Raw genomic sequence first — 26,312 nt, 5'->3', positions numbered from 1 at the left:
AAGTTGTTCAAACATATCAAAGGCACTTGTCTTTATCAGGAATTGAATCCATGGCAGGTGTGTCTGAAGCTTTTAAAAATAAGATGGTTGAGTAATCAGAGTACACAAGAAATGTCTGAATAATTTCCTAAAGTGTAAAGAATCTCTTTATTCTGGGCTGGTGTTGGAGGGGCAAGGAACTTGGAAAATAAAGAATCAAGAACTTTTTATCTAACTCAAAAAATGGACAAGTAGAATTTTATTCCATTGCTTTAAAAAAGGGAAAAAAAAAAAGATATGGGGAGTGAAGATCTTTATATTTGAGAACAAACATAAGCAATTTTAGGCCAAATTACAATTTTTTTTTAAAGTTTTGGAAAGTGTCAGATACTTAACAGACAGGAGCTTAAAAGAGAAGCCTCTTCTTTAACCATAACACTGCTGCTGTGATGCAGTAAAATACATGTATCTTAGCGCTTTTCCCCCCCTCCAGATTTGGGCTATTACTTGGCATATTGGACACTGGTCCAGATGTTCAACTGGTGTAAATCATCATAGGTTGATGGATTTCAAGCTATGTTGGTTTGCACCAGATAAGTGTCTGGCCCAACAAGTGTATTTTTTTAATAAAAACAAGTAGGTTCAAGGGGAGAGCTCTTTAAGAGTGAGACAGCAGAAATACTGAGATGATTTTTTTTTTTTTAAGCTGCTGCTTTGTATTTCTGTACTTTTGAAACTGATTCTCATGACTTTGAGGTCCATTTTAAAAAAAGAGAAATAGTCACAAATATGTAATAGCCAGCAGTGAGTCTACACTTGCATGTACTGTCAGTTGTGATTTCTTTTTTTAAACTACTTGACCATAAAAGAAATAACAAACAAACCAAACCCCACAACCAAAGGGGGATTTAAAAGCTGCTAATTAATGTTTGGGTAAAACAACAAGTTGACCCCCTGTTTAGGGATACTCCTACAATGAAATGTGATATAAACTAGACTTCTTGGTATTTCTGCAAATTGCATGGGATGCAAATTAATGCTCCTATTTTTCCATAGGCCATCACACCGTCTACATCGGGGTCCATGTGCCTAAGAGCTATCGGAGAAGGAGACGGCACAGAAGAAAACCTGGGCTAAAGGAGAAGAAGGAAAGAGAAAAAATCTCTGAGTACTACTCCGACAAATCCGATGCAGAAAATGCGGATGAGACGAGCAGCGGCATCCTTAAACCACTCAGTGAGTACTGTAGCTTTCTGGTATTCCTTGTGATACTCTATTGATGTGCAGTGCTCTTGTCCTGAGCATTGAGAGGGAATCTGGATCCCTGAAACAACATCGTCAGCATGTGTTTTATCAGTTGCCAGGGAATTGTTGTTTGGAAGGGACACCACCCACGTACCTCAGGTGAGCGCTTCATCTTTGTTCACCGTCGGGTGTCATTGTTGGGTTAGACACTGTCAGTGCAAGTTGTCAAAACCAAGCCAATGTGGTGTGTGAGGAGACAGCAAGCAATTTGAAATCTAATTACCTGTTCTGACTGATCCCCCTCCTCCTGCACACAGCATATGCACAGTCTCCCAGGGTACAAGGATAGTCACTTGCCCCGGGAGGATGGGGGGTGTTAGCTAGAAAAAGAGCTAGCAGTGGGATAACAGAAGAACAAATCCCCCTGTCAGAAGCCATAAGAAATGTTTTGATGTGGAATTGCAGAATTGTATACCATGGTGCATGCAGGCATGCCTGCTTTAGTAATTAGCTGCTGTATATCAGTTGCTTCCCTCTAACTATTTATTGAATTGTCTTAAGAATAAGAGTTTTTTTATAAACAAAAGTTGGAATGAAAATGTAACTTTAGTTGTATGAATCAGTTGTATACTGATAGATTGGGCATCTGATTTGGGATATTCCGCTCTGATCTGTTACTGCTGGGCTGGGGCTGGGAGTGTTAGAGATGAGACACCTGAATTGTCTAGTGGAATATCTTCTCTTGAGTACCTTTCTAGGGGGCTGTCTGTGAAGCCTGATTCCCAGCCCCTTTAGCCATCTCCTCAACTGGCTGCAGGTTCATGATTCTGAATTCGGAAAAGTGGTTGCTTAAATAAGAGGCTGGGGGGTTAAAGAACAGGAAGAGAGAGATGGTGATAAACTGTTGAAAATGGTGTCACACTGCAGAGGTTTGGCGATATGGGAAGAATATAAGGTGATAGTCTGCACTATATCTGCCTACTTTCTTCACCTTGCCTTCCCAACCCTCTCCAGTCTCCAGATCATTCCCAAATAGATTGCACCCCACCAGTCCTAGTACAAAAACCTTTTGGCTACTGTTTTGCCATTGATACCTTCCACGATTTAAAAACTGGCCATTTATTTCTACTTTTTCTGTCTGACTGTTCCTGATCCATGGTTACCTTGACTCTCAGACTATGACTACTTTAGTAGTCTTTTGTTTAGGACTTTGTCAGAGGCCTTTTGAAAACCTAAGTAGCTGGTTCTCCTTTACCTGCTATTTCATTAACACATTCGACTGTGGTAGCAATTTTCAGAACAGACCAGTTGCTCTCCACAGTAGCGGGGAGAGGCAGCTGAAATTAACCCTAGTGATAGGAATCCTCCACAATCAGATTCTCAGGCCCACAGTACTCCATTCTGTTACAGGTTCATAGGGTAATATTTTCCCCCCTCTCTTTCATGTTAAGAAGCGTTTAACTCAAGTTATGGTCTTTAGGTAAGGGTTGGTTGCAGTAGTTGACTAAGAATATTAGAATTAAAGAGCTTTGAGATTTTGAATAGTAATTTTATGGAGGTAGGTTAAGATAACGTGGACATGAAGTATTTCATTTAAAAAAAAGGGCAGGTGGTGTAAGAGACTGAAGTAGATATTGGATCTCAATCACAAGGTAAGAGTAGAGAGTTTTGATATGGAGCACTGGAACAAAGGGGTGTACAGATGGGTATGCTGGGGTCAGAGAAGAAAGAAACTGGGGAATACAGAGCATGAATGTTTCCTCGGAATGGGAGAAACGTTGGAAATAAGACAGTGGAGCAGGAGGTATCTCTAAAAATTGTTAGAGTACAGAGAGTGGGAATTAGTATACCAGGTCTGATTTTCATTTACAGTAACACACCTTTACACTGCCAGATATCTACAAAGGGGTGCTGTAGTATAGAAGAGAATCAGGCTGTGTACTGACTTGCTTGATGCTTGTATGAAGCGAAATGTTGTCAGAAGAGGAAATAAATGCCTTGTGCACCGAAGTGAAAATAAAGTTACAAATCCACCGTGCATTTTGACACAGTTGAGCATAATATTGTGTGTGTGTGTGTGTCTCTCTCTCTCTCTCTCTCTCAAAGAGGCCCAAGAATAGAATAGCAGGGGGTGATGCAGTTCACGGGATTAAGGGGCATTGGGACAGCCATACGGATGACACTTGCATAACACTGATTTGGATTGAGGCTGACTCTAACCAATTGTTATCCTTCACTGTAATAATACTAAAAATGGATTGTATTCACGCAGTTTGAAAGAGGTTGAGTGACTCAGACCTGGTGAATGTAGTGTAGCAAATACTGGATTTAAGATACCACTCCACAGATGCTTCATAGAGAATATGGTCTGTGTGTACATGTAATGAGAGAATAAAATTAAAACTTTTTTTTGGAAGCATTGTGGTCAATGCTCATGTATAATTTGATTGGTTAATGTTTGAGATGTGGTGCACTGGAGACTGAACTGAAGGATAAGTAAAGGAGTACTTGTGGCACCTTAGAGACTAACAAATTTATTTGAGCATAAGCTTTCGTGAGCTACAGCTCACTTCATCAGATGCATCTGAAGAAGTGAGCTGTAGCTCATGAAAGCTTATGCTCAAATAAATAGGTTAGTCTCTAAGGTGCCACAAGTCCTCCTTTTCTTTTTGCGGATACAGACTAACATGGCTGCTACTCTGAAACCTGAAGAATAAGTGAATCTTTTGTGTTGTGAGAAGATTTATTTTCAATTGAAACATTTAAAAATCACATTTTAAAATTAAAGAAACTCAAACTTCTTTCTTCTATTAAAGTAGATGAGGTTATTTAAAAAAAAAAAATCTGTTCTTTTGCTGCTTGCATTTCTCTAGTTTAGCTAATAAAATGGAAATGGCAGTGTAACGTATGTAGGTAGTTAGTTTGTAGTCATTTTCATGTTCAGGTTTCCAGGCACAAGCACAGTACTGCTTGAGTTTGAGTCACTATTTGTTAAAATAGTTTCCAAGAATTAATGGAAATATTTCTTAGAATCATATGTCTGGAAGCAACCTTGAGAGGCCATCTAGTCCAGTCTCCTGCAGACTTAATAATTTCCTGAACTGTCCCTGGTGGGCAGGTATCCAGTGCAGCCTTAAATATCCCCACTAAAGGTGATTCCATAACCTCCCTTGGCAGATGTCCTGAAATCTTGTCAGTTTGCGTTTGTGTGCAAATCTGCGTTGAATCACCAGGTCGGGTTGCTGTACCATGCTGATGAGCCCAGACAAAATATGTCAGTGGAGACAGGCAAGAGATTGAACAGGTCCATAAATGCAGACCTCTTCCAAGGGCACCTTGTTAATTTAGAACTGGTAGCATGGCACAGCTGGATTTGGGAACTGTATCTAGTAATCTTTTTATCTGTGTCCAGTTCTACAAACAACTCAAAATTTGTGTGATACAGAAACGTACAGTCTTCAGTTCCTCCAGCCACAGGAGGATTGCGTAGAAAAGATTTTTGTTTATATTATAAGTGCTATAGTGCTCATGAAAGGTGCCAATGTGATAGCTTTGGAGACTGAGGCTCCCTTTCCACAGAACTGGTACAGAATGGGCCTGATTAGTGTAAATTTTCCCCAGTGCAGTCTCATCAATGTGCCCCAGCTCTGCAGGAACTACGTTTAGAGATGGGAAGGCAAATCAGTCTCCATGCTGATTATTGCATCCTTAGCCTCTCTGCGCAGAATGTCAGTGAGGGTACCAATTGTGGCGTGGTTTCCTATCTGCCCAAACCTAGCCCAGGAACATCTTATTTCCAAAAATGATGACTCGCTAGCTACTGGCCTGAACCTCGTTTTTATATATATATATATATATAATGACCTCAAAGAGAGAGATGTTACATATTAACATAACTTAAGTCTTTTTGGGCTATCCAGTCCCTGATATATACATATTTTAACATTTTGGGGGGAAAATGTAACACTGAGTACAGTTGTGTTAAACCAGCTTTCAACTTCCTCTTCCCGCTTCCCTCAAACACGCACGTGATAATTAGAATGAAGAAACAGCTTTACACTAAAACAACTGCGAAACTCTGAATTTAGATTTCTAAGATTTAAGTGCTACTGAAGCACTTAGCCACCAAAGGGAGAAGGGTAGAACATTGAGACCACAATGGGAAATGCACAGCTGTAGGGTGGGAAGGTAAGTAATGATGTAACACTAATAGCAGAAGCAATATTGGGCAGAAATTTTAGGCTGCATCAGATCCATCAATCCAGGCTGACCCATTTAATGAAGAGAAGGAATGAATCCTGAATGGGTGGTGGTAGAGAAGCTGATGGCTTTGTTGCCTGGAGCAAGCTTGACAATGCTAGTCCGTCTTTCTGGATGCATAAAAATCTCAAGCCAAATTCTGCCCTCTGAAGTAATTGAGGCTAATTGTCTCTGCGTGCAGCTGGGGGTAGAATGTTGCAAAGAACAAGATAAGGAAGGAATTGCTTGGGTAGAGTACTGGTCCCGACCACCCCACACTTCTCCACTAGAAGTGTTTGAAGACTTTCCTGGGAGGAGGTGCATCTCTGCTTATGCTTTCCTCTTTTCTTCTTAGTGGAGCGATAGTCTGATTGTTCTGTGGTTTCAGTTGTCACTTTGATATTTGTTTGAGATGGAAAAGGCCACTGAAATTCTCCCTCTGGCTGAGTGCCCTGGGAATAGGGAGTATGAATGAGCTACATGTAAAAGCCACAAGCCAAACTGTGATGACGATATATCTCTCTTTATTTTGAGGCTCTGACATCGTAGGCTTTCCGAACAGAAATGTTCTGAATGTGATATGTAAACTATAGATGAAGAGAGTGACTTTAGTGACTGACAGCTTTGGCAGAAAGTAGAGTAGAAAGTTTAAAAGATTTCTCAGTGATGAAAATCTTACCTCTGTTGTTTGGTTTGTCTCTGGTTGACAGTATTTGAAAACCAGTAAAACAATCCATCTGGATTGATAGATGTGAATTTCATATACACTATTTATGTAATATTTGGTCCCATCTTGTAAAGGTCACTTGGGACTACCACGTGCAGAGGGGAGAGATCATCCTGAAATATGCAACACTTTGCAAAACATTGTAGAAAGTTTTGCTATCTCATAATATAGAAGGATGGAGGTTAGTATTCTTGCAAGCTATTCAGGACAGAAGTGATCTCTTTTTATATAGCACATGAGATAATAAAACTCTAATCTCAGATAGACATTACTGTAATACAGAAAATAAGTATAGAATGTTATGCAGATAAATATGTAGAGCAAAACTGGAAACTGTCTTCTTCAGGATGATTTTAAAGCAAGATGTTTTTTTCTGTGGTCTTGCCATGCCTAAAGAATGAGAAATCAAGATTAAAAAAAATTTGGTGTGTGTGGCAGGAATTAAATTCTCCTACTTTGATGCATATTGCTGGCTATATCCCCCAGCACCAAGAAGCTAATGAGGGGAGCATGGCTTGGTTTTTTGTATAAACACTTTGAGCCTGATTCTGCATTGCTCTGCACATTGTGGGGTTGTACACTGACTCCCTACCATTTTGATCTGGTAAGATTTTATAGCCACTCCATGCTGTTATAAATGGCTATACAAAGCACAGGATGCATGGGAATCGGAGCCCGAGTTCAGTGTGTGTACAGGGAAAGTGACAGGCAAATGGATTGAGAACACTGATGCAACAACAAACTTTTTTCCTCCCTGAAACACAGATTTTCGTAGACCGTCTCTCCTTAACACCCCCACATGGCAATTTTACACCTTGCTTATGAAAACCACAGCATGGTTACATGAAAATATTATTTTGGAACAGTGTTCATGAAACAAGATGTAAATAAATTTGCTTTGAGTGATATGATCCAGCTGGCTGTTTACATGTCCTCCTCCCATTATGTACACATGCGTGTCTCACCCCCCCCCCCCTTCCCGGAAGTAGGACTATATCTATATAAGGGACCAAGATGGGATTTTCAGGGATCTCTTTGTTTTTTGCGTGGGTGTGAGCTGAGTATATTGGTTTCAACCCAAAAGTCACTCAACCTAAAGTCTTGTTGTCACGTTATATGCTTTGCCCACTGCCTTTGTGTTAAAAACAAAGGCAGGCGTGAAAATGTTGGCACTCGTGCAGGGCACTCAGGTTCTGGCCTGTAAGGCTTCAAAGCTCTTTTTGACCCCAAGTTTTTCTCATGACATGCTATAGGCAGTAGTACCTAGGCTTCTCTTGTCAACCCTCAGAAAATATCCAAGAACTCCTTTTGCAGTATGAAGATAAACAAACGCACGCTCAGTGGCTTGCTAGAATTCCATACAAAAGCAGGCCTCAGCAAAGAGCCAAAAGGAGATAGGTTTAACAATTGCTGAATATGTAAGAGTATACCACAGATCTCCAAATTTCATTCATTACATGAGTTTCCCATTACAAACATGCTTAACATTATTGCATTCCTATCAGTCAAGTGAGGGCAATATGACTCACCTAGTTTGTGACTATCACATGCGACCCAGTTGTTAACTTGTGGCATGTTAACCAGTCAAACACACATAATTTGTCGCATTCTTCCCACCCTCTCCCTTTCCCCCACCCTCACTTGCATGCAACAGGCCAAACAATGCTCCCTCACAGCTTTCTCTTGAAACGCTCTTTCTCAAAGCCGGGAGATCTGACTTGACTCTGTGTCCAAACGAAGAGAGTGCAATTTTGGCCAGTGATTGATTGTAAGATCTCATTTTTGGAAAATCATCTATGTCGAGCGATAACTAATTGTGATCAGATTCATCGTTCAGTTTAGCAGTTATGACTCTCCTCTTCCAGCACCGATATAAACATGATTTGGAAAATGTTCGTCCCAATTAAGATATTCTATGTACAGTTGTATGAGGGCTAACCTTAGGAGTGGAAGTGTTCTTTACCAGTTGACAGAAGGTACTGTGATCTCAATTTACATGTAAATCTAGCTTCAGCTATTGACTGAATCAAAGGAGGTACAGATATGGCTCTGACTATGGGAGGGGTTTCCAGTAGACCCAGTGACAGATAAAGGAGCATATGAAATGAGATGAAGTGAGCTGTAGGTCACGAAAGCTTATGCTCTAATAAATTTGTTAGTCTCTAAGATGCCACATGTACTCCTTTTCTTTTTACAGATATAGACTAACACGGCTGCTACTCTGAAAATTGTCTTATTGGTATGCTTCTCTTTCTTTCTGTCTTTCTGTCTGTCTTTCTGGTTTTATTTAAAAAAAAATCTCTTCACCCTTAGGATGTGGGCTTGGTGGAACATTCTGTTGAGAGAGCAAATGTGAAATAAACATGCCATTTCAGTAAAGTGCCATTTGAGGTTTGTGCAGTGTAGTGCTCTGTTTAGATAGAGTGCAGCTTTCAAAATGAAGTTCTTGATTAGGTCTGGATGGATCTGAACACTGTACATCTGGGTTGTTTCCATTTTGGAAAAATGTCTCTCTTTTTGCATGAACCTAGTTCAGCTTCTGGTAATATTTGGATCAGCATCCAGTCTGTGTAGCCATTGTTACCTTTGCTAATGATAGCAAAGTGTCATTCAAGGGCTGGGTTAATGTGCAGCTTTTAACATTTCTGATTCAAAATGCAGCTTTCCCTCGAAAGTAAATTCTGTATAATCTGATTATAGTAGTAAACTAGAACTCTAGAGAATCCTGCTTTCATGAACCCTGTTATAAGTTTTGGTGTAGATGTTGATGCTAGCCGGTTAGTACCTGCCTCTAGGCAATGCTCAGTAAAACAAACATTTCACATGGAGAGAGAATGTTAAATACGTGGAATAGTGATCCTGTAACATCTCTCAGCACCACTTTTGAAAGCTGGTTAATCTGCACTTGGCTTATCCGTAAATCTGAAGAGCGAAAAGATTTTTGTGGTAAGTAATCTCATAGCATCACACCATAATGATTTGTTAAAGTGAAGGGCTATTGTCATTTTTAACCAAATAAAATAGTTTGCTCATTGATCCTGGCTGATGGGATCTTTTGGTATTTAACTCTCATTGTTTGCTACTTTGACATGGGAGCTCTGGCTCCTGCTTCTGGAACGGGGTGGTTATGCTGTGAGAATGTGTCGTCATTATCCTTAGTTGTCTTGACCACGTGCTTTGCTTTTGTTTAACAAAGAAATTGATACTTTCAAGGTTTTAAAAAACACTTGAAGTGGGTTTTAGCCCACGAAAGCTTATGCCCAAATAAATTTGTTAGTCCTTGGTGGTTAAGGAAACCAATTTATCACCCTCCCCTTTAAAATAGCCTTATACATACTTGTTTTTATGTCTCCCCTCGGTCTTCTCTTCTCCAGACTAAACAAACCCAATATTTTCAATCTTTCCTAAGAGGTCACGTTTTCTAGATCTTTAATCATTTGTGTTGCTCTCCTCTGGACTTTCTCCAGTTTGTCCTAAAGTGTGATGCCCAGAACTAGATACAGTACTCCAGGTGAGGCCTTATCGGTCCTGAGTAGAGTGGAATAATTGCTTACAATACTCCTGCTAATACATCCCAGAATGAAGTTCACTTTTTTTGCAACAGTATTACATTGTAGACTTATATTTAGTTTGTGATCCACGATAATCCTCAGTCATTCCCCACTTTGTATTTGTGTAGCTGGTTATTCCTTCCTAAGTGTAGTATTTTGCATATGTCCTTATTGAATTTCATCCCATCTATTTTAGACCATTTCTCCAGCTTGTCAAGATCATTGTGAACGTGTCCTCCAAAGTGCTTGCAACCCCTCCAAGTGTGGTATCTTCTGCAAACTTTTATAAATGTTTTCTCTGACATTTATCAAAATCATTTATGAAGATATAGACTAAAACTGTACCCAGGGCAGATCCCTGCAGGACTCCACTTCGTATGCCCTTCCAGCTTGACTGTGAAGCATTGGTGACAACTTTCCAAATGTGGTTTTACAACCGGTTGTACACTGTTTTACAACCAGTTATGCACCCAAATTATAGTAGGTTGATCTAGCCTATACTTTCCTAGTTTATGAGTAGGTCATGAGACCATATCAAAAGCCTTACTAAAGTTGAGATATTTCACATCTACTGCTTCTGCAAGGCTTGTTACCCTGTCAAAGAAGGATATTAGGCTTTTTGACATGATTTGTTCTTAACAATCCATGTTGACTGTTACTTATCACATAATTTTTTTTTAATGCTAACAAATTGTTTGATTATTTGCTCCATTATCTTTCTGGGTACCAAAATTAAGCTTGACTAGTTTATAATTCCCTGGGTTGTCCGTATTCCCTTGTTTAGGTAGGTACTGTATTTACCCTTTTCAAGTCCTCTGGAAATCATAGAATCATAGAATATCAGGGTTGGAAGGGACCTCAGGAGGTCATCTAGTCCAACCCCCTGCTCAAAAGCAGGACCAATCCCCAATTAAATCATCCCAGCCAGGGCTTTGTCAAGCCTGACCTTAAAAACTTCTAAGGAAGGAGATTCCACCACCTCCCTAGGCAATGCATTCCAGTGTTTCACCACCCTCCTAGTGAAAAAGTTTTTCCTAATATCCAACCTAAACCTCCCCCACTGCAACTTGAGACCATTACTCCTTGTCCTGTCCTCTTCTACCACTGAGAATAGTCTAGAACCATCCTCTCTGGAACTACCTCTCAGGTAGTTGAAAGCAGCTATCAAATCCCCCCTCATTCTTCTCTTCTGCAGACTAAACAATCCCAGTTCCCTCAGCCTCTCCTCATAAGTCATGTGTTCCAGGCCCCTAATCATTTTTGTTGCCCTTCGCTGGACTCTTTCCAATTTATCCACATCCTTCTTGTAGTGTGGGGCCCAAAACTGGACACAGTACTCCAGATGAGGCCTCACCAATGTCGAATAGAGGGGGACAATCACGTCCCTCGATCTGCTCGCTATGCCCCTACTTATACATCCCAAAATGCCATTGGCCTTCTTGACAACAAGGGCACACTGCTGACTCAATGTCAGCAAATGTGGAGACTAGTGCCCTCTAGATACCTGGATAATTTGAGAGTTGGGGGGAATTTATTTTTTTACTTGTATAACATGTATTATTTAAAAATCGTGCTAGATTGACAGCCCTAGATCATGCATTAGCATTTGTACATATGTATGTACCTCTGTATGCTCCCTTGTATGTGCACTCTCTTGCCAATGTACCTTGCTCTCTGATCTGGAAGAGATCACCTATAGGGTTGAAATACTGGTTTAGTCTCTGTGGCCCTGATTCTGCAAAGCACTCCAGCATATGCTTAAGTTCCACTGAAGTCTATGAATCTTAAACTTGCATTTAAAGTTAAGCATGTACTTTACTGCTTTGTTGAATCAAGCCTTAGGCTCACTTGCTCCTTTATTTCTGAGACTTCCAGCAAAGATTCCAGCATGAGTCTCTTCACTTTATGCTTTAGTTTCTGTTGGAAATCTCATTTTTGGTTCCTTTTTGCTCAGCCTTGTTTTTTGTAAACAGTCTCCGTAAGTAGGCTGTGATATGATATTTCACTTAGTAAATCTGTAACTTAAATGAAGGTCTGAAATATGCAAGTGTGGCTCAAAATAGATGTAAAGTATAAAAAAAGAGAAACGTAATAAGGCCCAAGAACATAGGAATGGCCATGTTGGGTCAAACCAATGGTCCATCTAGCCCAGTATCCTGTCTTGTGACACTGGCTAACGCCAGATGCTTCAAAAGGAATGAACAACAGGCCAATCATCAAGTGATCCATCCTCTGTTGTATCGTCCAATCTCCGCATCTGGAAATCAGAGGCTTAGGAACATCCAGAGCATGGGGTTGCAACCTTGAGCACCTTGGCTAATAGGCATTGATGGATCTTCCCTACATGAATTTATCTAATTCTTTTTTCAATCCAGCTGTAGTTTTGGCCTGCACAACATCCAGTGGCAACGAGTTCTACAGGGTTGACTGTGCATTGTGTGAATAAGTACTTCCTTTTGTTTGTTTTAAACCTGCTGCCTCTTAATTTCATTGGGTGACCTCTGTTCTTGTGGTATGTGAAGGAGTAAAAAACACTTTCTCCACACCACCTTCTTTCCCCTTAGGTGTCTTTTCCAAGATGAACAGTCCCAGGCTTTTAAATCTCTCCTCATATGGAAGCTGTTCCATACCCTTGATCATTTTTGTTGCCCTTCTCTGCACCTTTTCCATTTCTAAAATCTTTTTTGAGATGAGGCAACCAGAACTGTATGTAGTATTCAAGTTACAGGCGAATCATGGATTTTTATAGTGGCATTATGATATTCACTGTGGTGTTAACTGTCCATTTCCTAATGGTTCCTAACAGTCTGTTAGCTTTTTGACTGCTGCTGCACTTTGAGCTCTTGGTTTCAGAGAACTATCCAGAATGACTCCAAGATCTTTCTTGAGTGTTAATAGCTAATTTAGACTCCATTATTTTGTATGTTTTTTATGTTTTCCAGTGTGCATTACTTTGCATTTATCAACATTGAATTTCATCTGCCATTTTGTTGCCCAGTCACCTAGTTTTATGGGGTCCCTTTGTAACTCTTTACAGTCTGTTTTGGATTTAACTATCTTGAGTAGTTTTGTATCATTTGCCACCTCACTGTTTACCCCTTTTTCCAGATCATTTATAAATATGTTGAACAGCACTTGTCCCAGTGCAGATCCCTAGGAGACACCACTATTTATCTCTCTTCATTCTGAAAACTGACCATTTATTCCTACCCTTTGTGTCCTCTCTTTCAACCAGATACTAATCCAGGAGTGGACCTTCCTCCTTATCCCATGACAGATTACTTTGCTTAAGGGCCTTTGGTGAGGGACCTTGTCGAAAGCTTTCTGAAAATCTAAGTACACTATATCCACTGGATCCCCCTTGTCCCCAGGCCTGTTGACCCCCTCAAAGAATTGTAATAGACTGGTGAGGCATGATTTCCCTTTCGAAAAACCATGTTGACTCTTTCCCAACAAATCGTGTTCATCTGTGTCTGATAATTCTGTTCTTTACTCTCGTTTCAACCAGTTTTTGGGGTATTGAAGTTAGGCTTACTGGCCTGTAATTGCTGGGATCGCCTCTGGAGCCATTTCCATCACTAATCAAAAATGGGCAGTGTCCTAGCTCTGTTGTAGCCGATACGATCATGGGAACTTAAGAGCCCGTAAGTTACTTACTAAGGAAGTCCTAGGCAAGTGATAGGCCGTGAATCACTGTTCGTGAACTTAATTATAAACATTTTTTTAAGATGAGCTGGCAGCCCACACAGGAAGCGTTGGGAGGCCACATTTCACCTGCAGGCCACCTGTTGAATATCACTGTCGTGAGGAAGCTGTTGGTAGATCCTATACCATGTATAGAAATACCTGCTCAACCACCTGAACTTGTGTAGATCGTTTCTCTCTAAAAAACAGTGAGGAAAAAAAGCTCAGAGAATCTCCTTGAGCACACATGGAAGTCTACACTGAAATAAATACTAAATTTCATTGCAGAGAGTCACTCTAAAGTAAAATGAGAGCCTCTGCAACTGCATAGGTGCATCTTTCTCTAAAATAAAGAGGTTGTCTAAAGCTGCATAGCGAGAGAGGCAGATTAAGGGGTAAAGTGCTGGTGAGATGGTTAGAGGTGCATGGTAAATACAGATATATCACATGGACGTCACCATGACATGCGGATAAAGCCATAGTGTATCATATGATATAATAATATGAAGTAGATATTATGTAATGGAATGAGAATTCTTTAATTTTATTTACTGGAAATCTCACTAGGCAGAATCAGACTTACTGCTTTTTGGCTCTGGATATGTTGTTACCCTACACAGTAGAGATGTTTCCTTCAGGGTTTGATTGATTTGTCTAAGGCCGGATCCCACCCACTGCCTTCTCTGTGGTAGATGTTGTAATTCCATGGCAAAGAATCAGTTAAGAGCTGTGGAAAACAGGATGGTCAGGATAGTCTCTTGCCCTCTGAAAACTGAAGGGCTGGGAAGCTTGAGTCTTCGTTTGAGAGATACAAGGTGGGTGAGGCAATCTTTTATTGGACCATCTTCTGTTGGTGAGAGAGACAAGCTCTTGAGCTTACAGAGAGCTCTTCTCCAGGTCTCAGTGGAAGCTTGAAAGCATGTCTCTCTCACCAGCAGAAGTTGGTCCAATAAAAGATATTAACTCACTCACCTTGTCTCTCTAATACCCTGGGGGACACACAGCTACAACACTGAGCCTTTCTTTGGCATTGTTGTTTCAAGAGCCTAACCCATACATATGTGTAAAGAGATGGCTTAAAGGAGAGAACCAGAGGAAAAAGTGAGGGAGTAGGATAAGCAGACTGAAAGGAGTTTGAAAGTAACAAAAAGGTGGGTATTTTGGGGGGGGAGAAAACCAATTTTTCAATAAAACAAAAGGAAAAAAGTCTTTTAACTTGCTACCCCAAACCTCTCTCCTCTGAGAGAAAGTCTCAGGCAAGTATTCCATACCTTTCTTTGGCCCTGTCCTGCCAAGTGCAAAACTCTCCGCTCCCTTGAAGCTCTGTGACTGGATGAGGCCCTGTCCAGGTACAAGGTGGACCTGGCTATGAAGTGCCTTCCTGGGAGTCTTTTTTTTTTTTTTTTTTTTTCCTTTTTCTTCCTCCTGGCAAGAGCACGGTTTCTCTCACTGGGAGCTGTGTAACGCAAATGCTGTCTGCAAACACTTTTTTTTTTTTTTTTTTTTTAAAGTTAACCTGTATTTATAGACATCATCCAGGTCAGCGGATGGCTTCTTATTGCATTCTGTATTGATTTAAGCATCTGCACTCACATTATACTTTGTTCAGGCTTACGTCTTGCTAAATAAGGTCATCACTGATTCTTAGGTTTTTTTTTTATACATGCCAGTATTTTAAGCACAGATTATTGCAAACCAGAAGGGTGATGTTTGTTTTTGTTTTTATTTTTTTTTTGTAATGGGAAACCTATACATGTTGAAGGGTATATGCTAATGAGCACTGGTCCTTGAGACGAGAACAATGGATGCCAGTCGGCGATCCAGTTACATTCAGGAAACTGAACTAGAGGAGCGGGCAGCTGCTTTTTGTTCAGCATTTCCGGGTAAGCGAATTGTGCAGCTTTTCATCAGTGCCAAGACTGTTCACTGCCCAGTCACTCTTTTCCCCCATTATGCTTTCCTCTTCTCACACTAATGGATTTTCTAAAGTAATTATTTCAGTGCATTTTAATATTTGGGTTTATAAAGTGAGGGTTCATGGCCTCCAGCCATTCACTGCTTGATCTGAGCAGCAGGAAAGTGAGCTAATACGGTCTATGTTGGTGGAAGGGAGGCGTGATTTCTTCCCCTCTATTCCCCAAATTCCAGGTTTTGGGCGTGTGTGTGTAATATATATAATATAAAATGTTACATGATCTGTCTAGAAGATTGTGCCGCCTTGTTGGACTGTGGGAACGTGTGTGTACCCACACACACAGACACCCCTACCTGAAGTGATTTTTCTTGGCTGTGGTGGTGATCTCTCGGGAAAACAGCTAATATTTCTGGATTTCAGTTTTGGAGGATTAGCCATTTTCCTGTCCAGAATGAATTGGCTCACTATGAATCTCTCACCTCATCCTGAAATGAAGTCCCTAGGTCAGTCAATCTTAAATCCTCTTTGAAGAGGGGATGATGCCAACATGTATTAGTCCTCAAGCCAGTACTCACCATGCTACAATCACAAAAGGGGCTCCTTCTGTCTCCCTGTTGACCTGTTGTAACGGCCGGTGGGATTGAACCTGGGATCTCCGAAGCTTAGTGTATGAGCCTCTACTGCATGAGCTAAAAGCTGTATCCCTCTTAGCTAAGGCTGTAGCAGACTCCTCAATCTCTAGATCAGTGGTTCCCAAACTTTAATAGCCCGCGAACCCCTTTCACTAAATTGTGAAATATCATAAACCCCCTCCTAAAAATGAGTATTTCCAGGGATTTAAGTTTAAATGTACTCCACACTCCGTGGGACTCCTGCTGCTGGACCCCATTGACCGCTCCGGTCAACTGAGCTCCACTGAGCTTGGGCTGCAGGTCCCGCTGACCGCCGGGGCTCGGGCTGCCAGCCCCAACTGCCTGGCCCCGCTCTCCCTGGGGCTCGGGTTGCCAGCCCTGTGTGGAGCGCTGGGATTTGGGCTGCTGGCTCCCCCGCTGACGGGGGCAGGGCTCGGGCTGCCAGTCCCAACTGCCTGGCCGCGCTGTCCCTGGGGCTCGGGCTGTCTGCCCTGCAACCAGGTCCCACCTGCTGCTTCCAATGCCCAGGGTCCTCTGGCCACCATTAGTGAAATTTTTCTGCCGAATCCCATGTAATGTTCTGCGAACCCCAGGGAACCACTGCTCTAGGTGGTCTAGGTCCCACTAGAGGTGGGGCACAGAACACCACACCAAGCAGCCATGGGTTACGCTATCACCAGGTGACCCTTTGGCAAGTTATGAACGCCTGGTGTTGAAAGTCTTCAGAGGGACAGTTATGTGAAGGATCTAGTGTGAGTGACAAATCTCATTCTAATCTAGTATCATTTCCCACATTATCCTCGCTGCTTGTCATTCTTTATAGATAGCGCCTCACATCCGACACTGGGCAGGCCTCTGCTTTGGGAAAGAAAACAGAAGCGGTACAGACTCCCTGCTGCCAGCTGAATGCTGCATGGCACACAGGAGCCAAATACTTTTGTCCCTTCAATTTTCAGTTCCTTGAAACATCTATTGTACTTCCCTTTGGCCTGAGCATTGCAAATTCTTGTGGCAACGAGGGCAAGTGGCAAGCAGCTATGGTTGCTAATTTGTGTGTGAGTTCTTTCGTCAGCTGAAAATTCTCAACTTGCCTGCAAAGCTAATTTTGTTTGTATGGTATTAGTACCGTTTTTTTCTCTCCAACCGTAGCCCCGTGTTATATTTTCTACCATTCTCACTCCACCAGAACAGAAATTTCCTTCGAAACTAGATAAATATTAAGTCACAAAACCAAACTGCCTTAACGTTATGGCTTTGGCCTGTTTCCTCAAAAGAGCCAAGAAATTCACAGTTCAAGCTGAAATCCTATCTTCAAACTTCATTTCATCATGCCAGAGTATTGCGTTTCAGCTTTATGCGCTACCTACCCCGCAGCGTTCACCGGCTTACCTGTGTCTGTGCTAGCTGGTTCCTCAGTGAGGTTTCATGTTTACAAGGAATTGAATAATGTGAGAGTCTCTCTCATTTAAGTATTATAATACCTTTGCTATTTATCGGGCTTCAGTGTTCCCAGATGAATTATGTAGTCAACGTTGTGTATGTAGTGCTAAAAAGATGCTTTTGATTTGGGGATTGGAAAAAAGAGAGAACACATTGTGGCTTTGCTGTCGTGACGTAATGTCAGATGAATAGAGCTGGAATGCTATGAATACTTTGCAAGGGATCTTCGTCACCTGTACGCTAGCAAGAACAAGTTGTGCTGGTCTGGGTTCCGTTTGTAAAGCTTTCTGTGTGGAAATGCACAGAAGCCAAAGTAGACGAAGGAAGGAATGTGGTCACTTTATTCTTAGTAGAAAAGACAATCACTTTTGATAAGGATCATTTATAAGGGACACTATGAGCTCAAAACCTTTAAAGGCGCAGTGTCAACTGCTTAGATCCATTTTTTAGCTTTCCTCTGATTGTCTTTTCCCTTTCAAAAAGAATTCACAATCACCAGTGCAGTAAGGTCATTGGAGAAAGTGCAATTGATTAGGCACTTGCACCTGCAGTATTGCCAGCTCTGATTGCTCAAAAATGAGTTATTACATAAAACAATCATGAGATTAAGTTAAAAATCATGGGATTAAAAAAGGGGGATTTTTTTTTTTGCCTTTCTTCTGGTTTTGGAGCCTTTAAGTCAGTGGTTCTCAACCAGGAGTACATGGAGGTCTTCCAGGGGGTACATCAACTCATCTAGATATTTGCCTAATTTTACAACAGGCTAAATAAAAAGCACTAGCAAAGTCAGTACAAACTAAAATTTCATACAGACAATGACTTGTTTATACTCCTCTGTATACTATACACTGAAATGCAAGTACAGTATTTCTATTCCAATTGATTTATGTTGGTTAAAAATGAGGAAGTCAGCCATTTTTCAGTAACAGTGTGCTGTGACACTTTTTGTATTTTTATGTCTGAAAGGGGTACAGTAGTCTAGAAAGGTTGAGAGCCTTTAGGTCACACATGAATAAGGTTAAGATTTTTTTCAGTTATTTTTAGTAAAAGTCACAGACTGGTCGTGGGCAATAAACAAAAATTCACAGAAGTCCGTGACCTGTCTGGCCTTTTACTAAAAATAAGGGGGTGAAGGGGGATTAACAGCTATGGGGCCCCTGATGGTGGCTGGAAGCTCCGCCAACTCCCCCCCCCCCCACTCCGGTCAGCTGACAGCTTTGGATGTGCTACCCTAGGGCACGGGACTGAAGCAGACAATGTCAGGGAGGTCTCTGAAAGTCAGGGAATCCGTGGCTTCTGTGACCTCCATGACAAAATCGTATCCTTATACATGAGTCATGTGTTTAAGGTTTCCTGTACAACAATGAGGAATTCTTTATTTTTAAGTGAAGACTGAGGTACTCTCCTAATCACGGATTTCCGGGAGATGGGGCTTTAAGAAAAACACCAAATGTTGCAAGGAGAGTTGACAATATTGCACCTGGTTCATGTGGCCTACAAAATGGGGGAAACTGGAAGGGATGAATCCACTCTCCAAGGGACTGTCTACACTGCAGTTAAAAACCCATGGCTGGCCCGTGCCAGCTGACTCGGGCTCAAGGGGCTTGGGCTAAGGGGTGGTTTAACTGCAGTGTCGACATGTGGGCTTGTGCTGAAGCGTGGGCTCTAGGACCCTGCGAGCTGGGAGGCTCCTGAACTCAGACTGCAGCTTGAGCCTGAACTGTACTGCAGCTAAACAGCCCCTTAACCTGAGTCTGCTGGGACAGGCCAGCCGTGGGTTTTTAATTGCAGTGTAGACCTACCCTTAGAGAGCTGTGTTTCTTTTAGGTGCAAACAGTAACGTAATCTTCCTTTAATTGTCCCCTTTCTTTAGCTGAATCTGTGCTGTATAGTTTTCAGTCGACGCCGACCTTCTTTATTAATGGTCATTATATCTGCACTTTTCTTTACCATGCCGTTTTTAATAGAAACTTCCCACAATTAGAAGCAGCATGATATATCATGCCAGATGCAGGGGAAAGTAATTAAATCGTATAGACTCCACCCTTGCTTCAAAGCCACAGGGTGATGTAGCTATCTATCCTGTGCATTTCTAAGGTGCCTATCGCCTTCTTTTCTAAGTACAAGATAGATCTGAATAGAAATGGCTTCTCAATGAAGTTTTATAGTGTGCATACTTCCACTGAGCAATGTACCTTTAAAACAAAGGTTATGCTCAGGAAAAAATGAGGGCTAATTCTTTTCACAACACGTGGGAAGACCTCCTTTAACTGAAAATTCACTCTGTTAATCCTCTGTCTCGGACTGATAGCATGTGCAGCTATAATGACCTAAACCACCTTAATTCTTTGCCTAGTTCTGTTCCATGCATTCACGTGAAACTGCTGAGGGATAGAAAAGTCTAAGGAATGTGCTGTTTAAAAAAAACAAAACCTCATTTAGAAATGTTTCAGTTCTAAGCCAAAGATACTTTTCAGAGTTGAGAAGGGGTGGATTAGGTAGGTGATAGCTGGTACTAAAGAGCTACTCCTTTTTGGATTAAACTCTATCCAAATCTGTTGAAAAGTGTGGGAAAAAGCCATCAGATGTTTTTGTGCTCCTCTGTGTGTGCATGCAAGCAAGATTTTGGAAGCATGTAAGCTAAACCTACCCATGTGCTGTAGAAACTAATTTTGTGTTATATGTAGAATCTTTGTAGCTCTTACAGCATTCCACTAACATTTTGTATAAAACCTATTTTTCGTAGTGAGTTTTTTGGACTCCTGTTTTTCCAGACTGAGTAGCTTTGTTCCAAGTGAGCGCCAGTCAGTCAGCCTTTATTTTATTGATTAAACCAGGAAATGGAAGTGTGGTTTAGGCTGCTTTAATATGGAATCACACAGGTCGTGTGTGTGTGAAATGGATTTTAGTGGGACAGAGGGCTGTTGATGAGTTGTAATCACCACTCCAATAGAAATAGCCATCAGAGACACCCTTAATGTTTTCTAGGGAGTTTAGTGTATAAGAAATAGCTCTTTGAAGTCACTGAGGTAACTGTTGTTATTATCCCAGACAAAAAGGTCACTAGATGAAGTTAAAGTTGATCAGACCTAATACTAATATTAAAAAATTCAGAAATATTCCAGCTTTAAAAAAGAAAAAAAAATTGCACTCTAAAGCACTGGGCAATTTTTTTTTATATTTGCTTCATTTTATGGTCATCTTAACAATATTGTTTGCCTGGGAATTTCCTTAGTTTTGTGTGTTTGATGATTAAGGAATTGCTCAGACACTGGAATCTTCGTGAAGCTTGCAAGCGGTACAAAGGTAGATGCCTTTCTTCCCCAGAGTATCTTTGTCTGTACAATATGGTTCCCTGCACGATGCTCCCCCATTGTTGTCCATCTGTCTTTGATCTTTGCAGGTCTGTGATAAAGCATATTTTGGGTCCATGCAGACTTTATTAAGTATAGGAAGAATGCTGCTAATAAATAAATAGTTTGCTAAAATAGTTCGGCAAAACTAGTCAAAGGCACCACTTCATTCTAAAAGCAATAGATTAAACACATTTTGGAGTTAATAAACTGTTTTAGAGAGCTAAGCCCCCTCCCTCCCCCCCAAAACCCAAACAAACCAAAAAAAACCCAACAACCCGAAAACCAAAACTCCCAGAAGGAAAACTCTCTGCAGTTTGTGAACACCCAAAGGTCTTATCCCATGTACTTTTAGAGTATGAGAAAAACTGTATCCTGGGCTGAAATCTTGCATTGAAATTTTAGGCAGATAGGATGAATGGTACCAGACTTGGACTAATAATGGGAGGTTGCCTTTGACCTTAATTAAAAACAAAACTGTCTATAGCAGGAATGACCAAACTTACTGGGCAGCATACAATAATCTTCAGAAGTTCGAGAGCCGCAAGACATGCACAACCTTCCTAGCAGGGCAGTGCCTGCTGGAACGCGGGGCTTCTGCCCTGATGCCCCCCATGGGGTAAAGCCCTTAGACCCCCCTCCCTGCAGGGCAGAAGCCACTAGTTCCACCACCCCGCTGCAGGGTAGAAACCCTGAGTTCCTATCCCCCCTCCTATCCCCCGCCAGTCTGGTAGGTGGATAATGGGGAGAGGCATGGGGGTGTGTGTCTGCGAACCATACTTTACCTGCAAAAGAGCCACATGTGGCTCACGAGCCACAGTTTGGCCACACCTGGTCTACAGTCTACAACAGAGGTGGGCAAACTCTGGCCCACAGGCCGCATCCGGCCCTTCAGATGTTTTAATCCAGCCCTTGAGCTCCAGCTGGGGAGCGGTGTTGGGGGCTTTCCCCACTCCGTGTATGCCAGGGTGCTGCACAGCTCCCGGAAGCAGTGGCATGACCTCCCTCCAGCTCCTATGTGTAGGGGCAGCCAGAGGGCTCTGCACACTGCCCCCGCAGCTCCCATTGGCCAGCAACCAAGGCCAAAGGGAGCTGCAGGGGCAGTTCCTGTGGACGGGGCAGTGTGCAGAGCCGCCTGGCCGTGCCTCCGCAGAGGAGCCGGAGGGAGGTCATGCCACTGCTTCTGGGAGCCACTTGTGGTAAGTGCCGCCCAGAGCCTGCACCCCTGCCCCCCTCTTGCACCCCTGCCCCAGTCCTGATCCTCTTCCCGTCCTCTGAACCCTTTGGTCCCAGCCCAGACCACCCTCCTGGACCCCGAAGCCCTCACCCCCACCTGCACCCCTACCCCCAATTTCGTGAGCATTTATGGCCTGCCATACTATTTCCATACCCAGATGTGGCCCTCAGGCCAAAAGGTTTGATCACCCCTGGTCTACAAGCTATATGGTAGCCCAGAATGAACTCAATTAATGCTTTCCTGGCAAACTAGGGACTTTAGGTTTCATATTTATGGAATGCCCTTGTGAAAAGAGTACTCTCCAAGAGGTGGTTCAGAGGAAGGGATTGACCAGTGATATGGGAACCCTGTTCTCCGTGGTCTCTGGAGAAGCATTACTAGATCTTGAATGCAGAGTGTTGGAGAGGTTGCCTGAGGCCAAACTGCTACACGCACGCAATGATTTGCTAGGCCTTACCTTCATGCTCTGATGCTGGACGGGATTGGGGTGGCAAAAAGAGATGTTAAAATGAAAACCTGTGATTCCAAAGACCACTGTCTCATTCAAATCATGTCACCTCTGCAGAAGTTACTTGCTGGACATAACATGCCTCAAGAAGAGAGGCCTGATCATTGTGATCTGATGCAAGGAGAGATGATGATAAATGTAAAAGGAATATGTGTTAGAGACACTTGCAGTAATTTATAGTGTGGTTAAAATTCCAGGTGATCCTGCGGAGGACACTGTAACCCTGAGCAGCAGCTGAGAGATCCAGGTTTGCAGGCGTACTCCAATGCAGAACTCTCAGCTGGTGGGTGTTGAATTAACTGGTAGCCTGAGTGGCTTTTCTATGGAATAGTATTAAGACCCTGATCTTGCAGTGACGTGTGTGGGCAGACCCCCAATAGGATTCCAGGCACGTGCAGGGGGTTGCCAGCATACATTAGTGTCAGCCCTGTAGTGAGTGTGGCCCTGTCTGCAGTAGCGAAAATTGGCACTGGGTTTACACTCTTGCTTAGCCCTAATGTAGGCGCAGTATATTGTTGTAGAGTGGGGCTTACCCTGGTGTGGTTTACTGCTGCAATTTATACTTGTGAAAATTCTCTAATATAGATACAGGTTACGTTATTGTCTAGTGGTTGAAATGCTGCTGTAGATTGTCACTCTTGAAGCTACAAAGACTTTCTTCTCACTATGTAGGAAGACTTGATTGATCCGGAAGGAATCCAAGTTTAGACAAACACCTCTTCAGACAGGCAGGCCTGGCTCTGCTAGAGGGCTTTTACAAGGTTGTATCTTTCGGTTTAGCACACCAAAGTCTACTTGTTCATCCGCTGAGTTCTGTTTTTTCAGCTGTTTTCTCTACACCTCTCTACTCTTATGGGAGGGGCAGGTGAGCTGCCTTCTGCAGGGCTGAAGTGATGGTAGCTTCTTAGATCCACTGGCAATGCAGCAGGAAGGGGGCAGGAGCAAGTGAGATGGGATGCTGTGGGGGCATGGCACTGTGCGGACGGGTCTCTCCTCCTATCCTAGGAGATGATGAGAATTACCTCCATGACCTACTAACCTCCTCTAGTCTGGTTTGCAGTTTCTGAATACGGATGCGCAGATGGCAGGTCACTGGGCAGCAGCAGCTCTAATGCGTAGGACCAGTAGATGTTTTAGCAGAGTTGCAAGGAGGAGATATCTGTAGGAGAATTTCTGCAAAATATCTGTGCCACTCCCCCCCCCCCCCCTTTTTTTTTAAAGGTATCTGTTTGCATGCAATAAAATGATAGAAGAGATGCTGCAGATAATTTTGATTGCACAATCAAGTGGTAGGGAAATAATATAAATGGAAAAGAAATGTTCAGAGAGAGCCATAAATGTATATGCCAAAAAGCTGGTTTACCCAGAGGTCAATAGGTTGTTATGACAGGGTAGAAATATTACTGAAGGGAAAAGAAACTTATATAGTATAACTCTCATACAAAAGAGTCGTTTTCTTGTTTACCTACGGAACTTCAGGTTCAGGTTCACTTGCAGTCTGCACAGTAAAAGGCCTTAGAATAAAATTTCTTCCATGATAATTCACTGTAAGCAAGTTCCATTGTATTCTCCAACATTGTATTCAGCAGAGTCTTCTGCTCAAACTGTGTGTCCCCCGGCTATGGGCTTCACTGTGGGATCCACTCTGGCCTACTTATTTTGAAGAACTGTACTCCAGAAATAAAACTTTAATTAAAAAAAAACAAAAAACCTTGTCTTCCTGAGATGACAGACCTCCTGATGAGAAGTGTGAATTTGCTCATTTGTCTGAATGGGGTGCTAACTCAGTCTATTTCATTGCTGATTGTTTGAGCAGAAGGTCTGGAGGATTTGGAGCATGGGGGAAAAAGAGCCTAAAGGAATGGAGATCAAAACAAACCTAAATTGACCATGAATCAAATGGTAAACCTTGAAGAAGCAGAAAATTGATTGGGGTGAAAAATGACTTCTACAAACACATTAGTTGCAGAAAATTACTTTCCCCCCTCTATCAATTATTAAATAATAATAATAACCTGTATTCTAACAACGATAACACATTGAAAGATGCAGGTCAGCTAGGGATGTCCTTTTGGGGCCTGATCCAATGCCTATTGAAGTCCATTGGGTACTCTTTCTATTAGGCTCTTAGCCCTGGTCTACACTAGGACTTTAGGTCGAATTTAGCAGCATTAAATCGATGTAAACCTGCACCCCGTCCACACGATGAAGCCCTTTATTTCGACTTAAAGGGCTCTTAAAATCGATTTCCTTACTCCACCCCTGACAAGTGGATTAGCGCTTAAATCGATGTTGCCGGCTCGAATTTGAGGTACTGTGGACACAGTTCGACGGTATTGGCCTCTGGGAGCTATCCCAGAGTGCTCCATTGTGACCGCTCTGGACAGCACTCTCAACTCAGATGCACTGGCCAGGTAGACAGGAAAAGAACCGCGAACTTTTGAATCTCATTTCCTGTTTGGCCAGCGTGGCAAGCTGCAGGTGACCATGCAGAGCTCATCAGCAGAGGTGACCATGATGGAGTTCCAGAATCGCAAAACAGCTCCAGCATGGACCGAACGGGAGGTACAGGATCTGATTGCTGTATGGGGAGAGGAATCCGTGCTATCAGAACTCCGTTCCAGTTTTTGAAATGCCAAAACCTTTGTCAAAATATCCCAGGGCATGAAGGACAGAGGCCCGAAGTGCCGCGTGAAACTTAAGGAGCTGAGGCAAGCCTACCAGAAAACCAGAGAGGCGAACGGCCACTCCGGGTCGGAGCCCCAAACATGCCGCTTCTATGATGAGCTGCATGCCATTTTAGGGGGTTCAGCCACCACTACTCCAGCCGTGTTGTTTGACTCCTTCAATGGAGATGGAGGCAATACGGAAGCAGGTTTTGGGGACGAAGAAGAAGATGATGATAGCTCACAGCAAGCAAGCAAGCAAGCGGAGAAACCGGTTTTCCCGACAGCCAGGAACTGTTTCTCACCCTGGACCTGGAGCCAGTACCCCCCGAACCCACCCAAGGCTGCCTCCTGGACCCAGCAGGCGGAGAAGGGACCTCCGGTGAGTGTACCTTTTAAAATACTATACATGGTTTAAAAGCAAGCATGTGTAAGGATTACTTTGCCCTGGCATTCGCGGCTCTCCTGGATGTACTTCCAAAGCCTTTGCAAAAGGTTTCTGGGGAGGGCAGCCTTATTGCGTCCTTTATGGTAGGACACTTTACCACTCCAGGCCAGTAACACATACTCGGGAATCATTGTAGAACAAAGCATTGCAGTGTATGTTTGCTGGCGTTCAAACAACATCCATTCTTTATCTCTCTGTGTTATCCTCAGGAGAGTGAGATATAATTCGTGGTCACCTGGTTGAAATAGAGTGCTTTTCTTCAGGGGACACTCAGAGGAGCCCATTCCTGCTGGGCTGTTTGCCTGTGGCTAAACAGAAATGTTCCCCGCTGTTAGCCACAGGGAGGGGGGAGGGTTGAGGGGGTAGCCATGCGGTGGGGTGAGGCAAAATGCGACCTTGTAACGAAAGCACATGTGCTATGTATGTAATGTTAACAGCAAGGTTTACCCTGAAAGAGTGTAGCGACTGTTTTATAAAATGTGTCTTTTTAAATACCGCTGTCCCTTTTTTTTTCTCCACCAGCTGCATGTGTTTCAATGATCACAGGATCTTCTCCTTCCCAGAGGCTAGTGAAGCTTAGAAAGAAAAAAAAACGCACTCGTGATGAAATGTTCTCTGAGCTCATGCTGTCCTCCCACACTGACAGAGCACAGACGAATGCGTGGAGGCAAATAATGTCAGAGTGCAG

At 42.6% G+C, this 26,312-nt stretch overlaps 1 protein-coding gene across 8 annotated transcripts in view; it reads left to right on the top strand.

The window, feature by feature from the left end:
* Positions 1-26,312, top strand: part of SLC4A4 (solute carrier family 4 member 4) — a 259,907-nt gene that overhangs the window by 45,746 nt on the left and 187,849 nt on the right. For all 8 annotated transcript variants that reach the window (XM_048846797.2, XM_048846802.2, XM_048846805.2 and 5 more), the window contains exon 3: positions 1,036-1,215. In XM_048846797.2, the coding sequence (XP_048702754.1) occupies positions 1,036-1,215 (180 nt within the window). The remainder of the gene's footprint in view (positions 1-1,035; positions 1,216-26,312) is intronic.

This window comes from Caretta caretta, chromosome 4 (assembly GCF_965140235.1).
Source record: "Caretta caretta isolate rCarCar2 chromosome 4, rCarCar1.hap1, whole genome shotgun sequence".
Taxonomy (NCBI): Eukaryota; Metazoa; Chordata; order Testudines; family Cheloniidae; genus Caretta; species Caretta caretta.
Note: the sequence above shows the minus strand (reverse complement) of the source record. Positions and strands in the feature narration are given on the sequence as shown.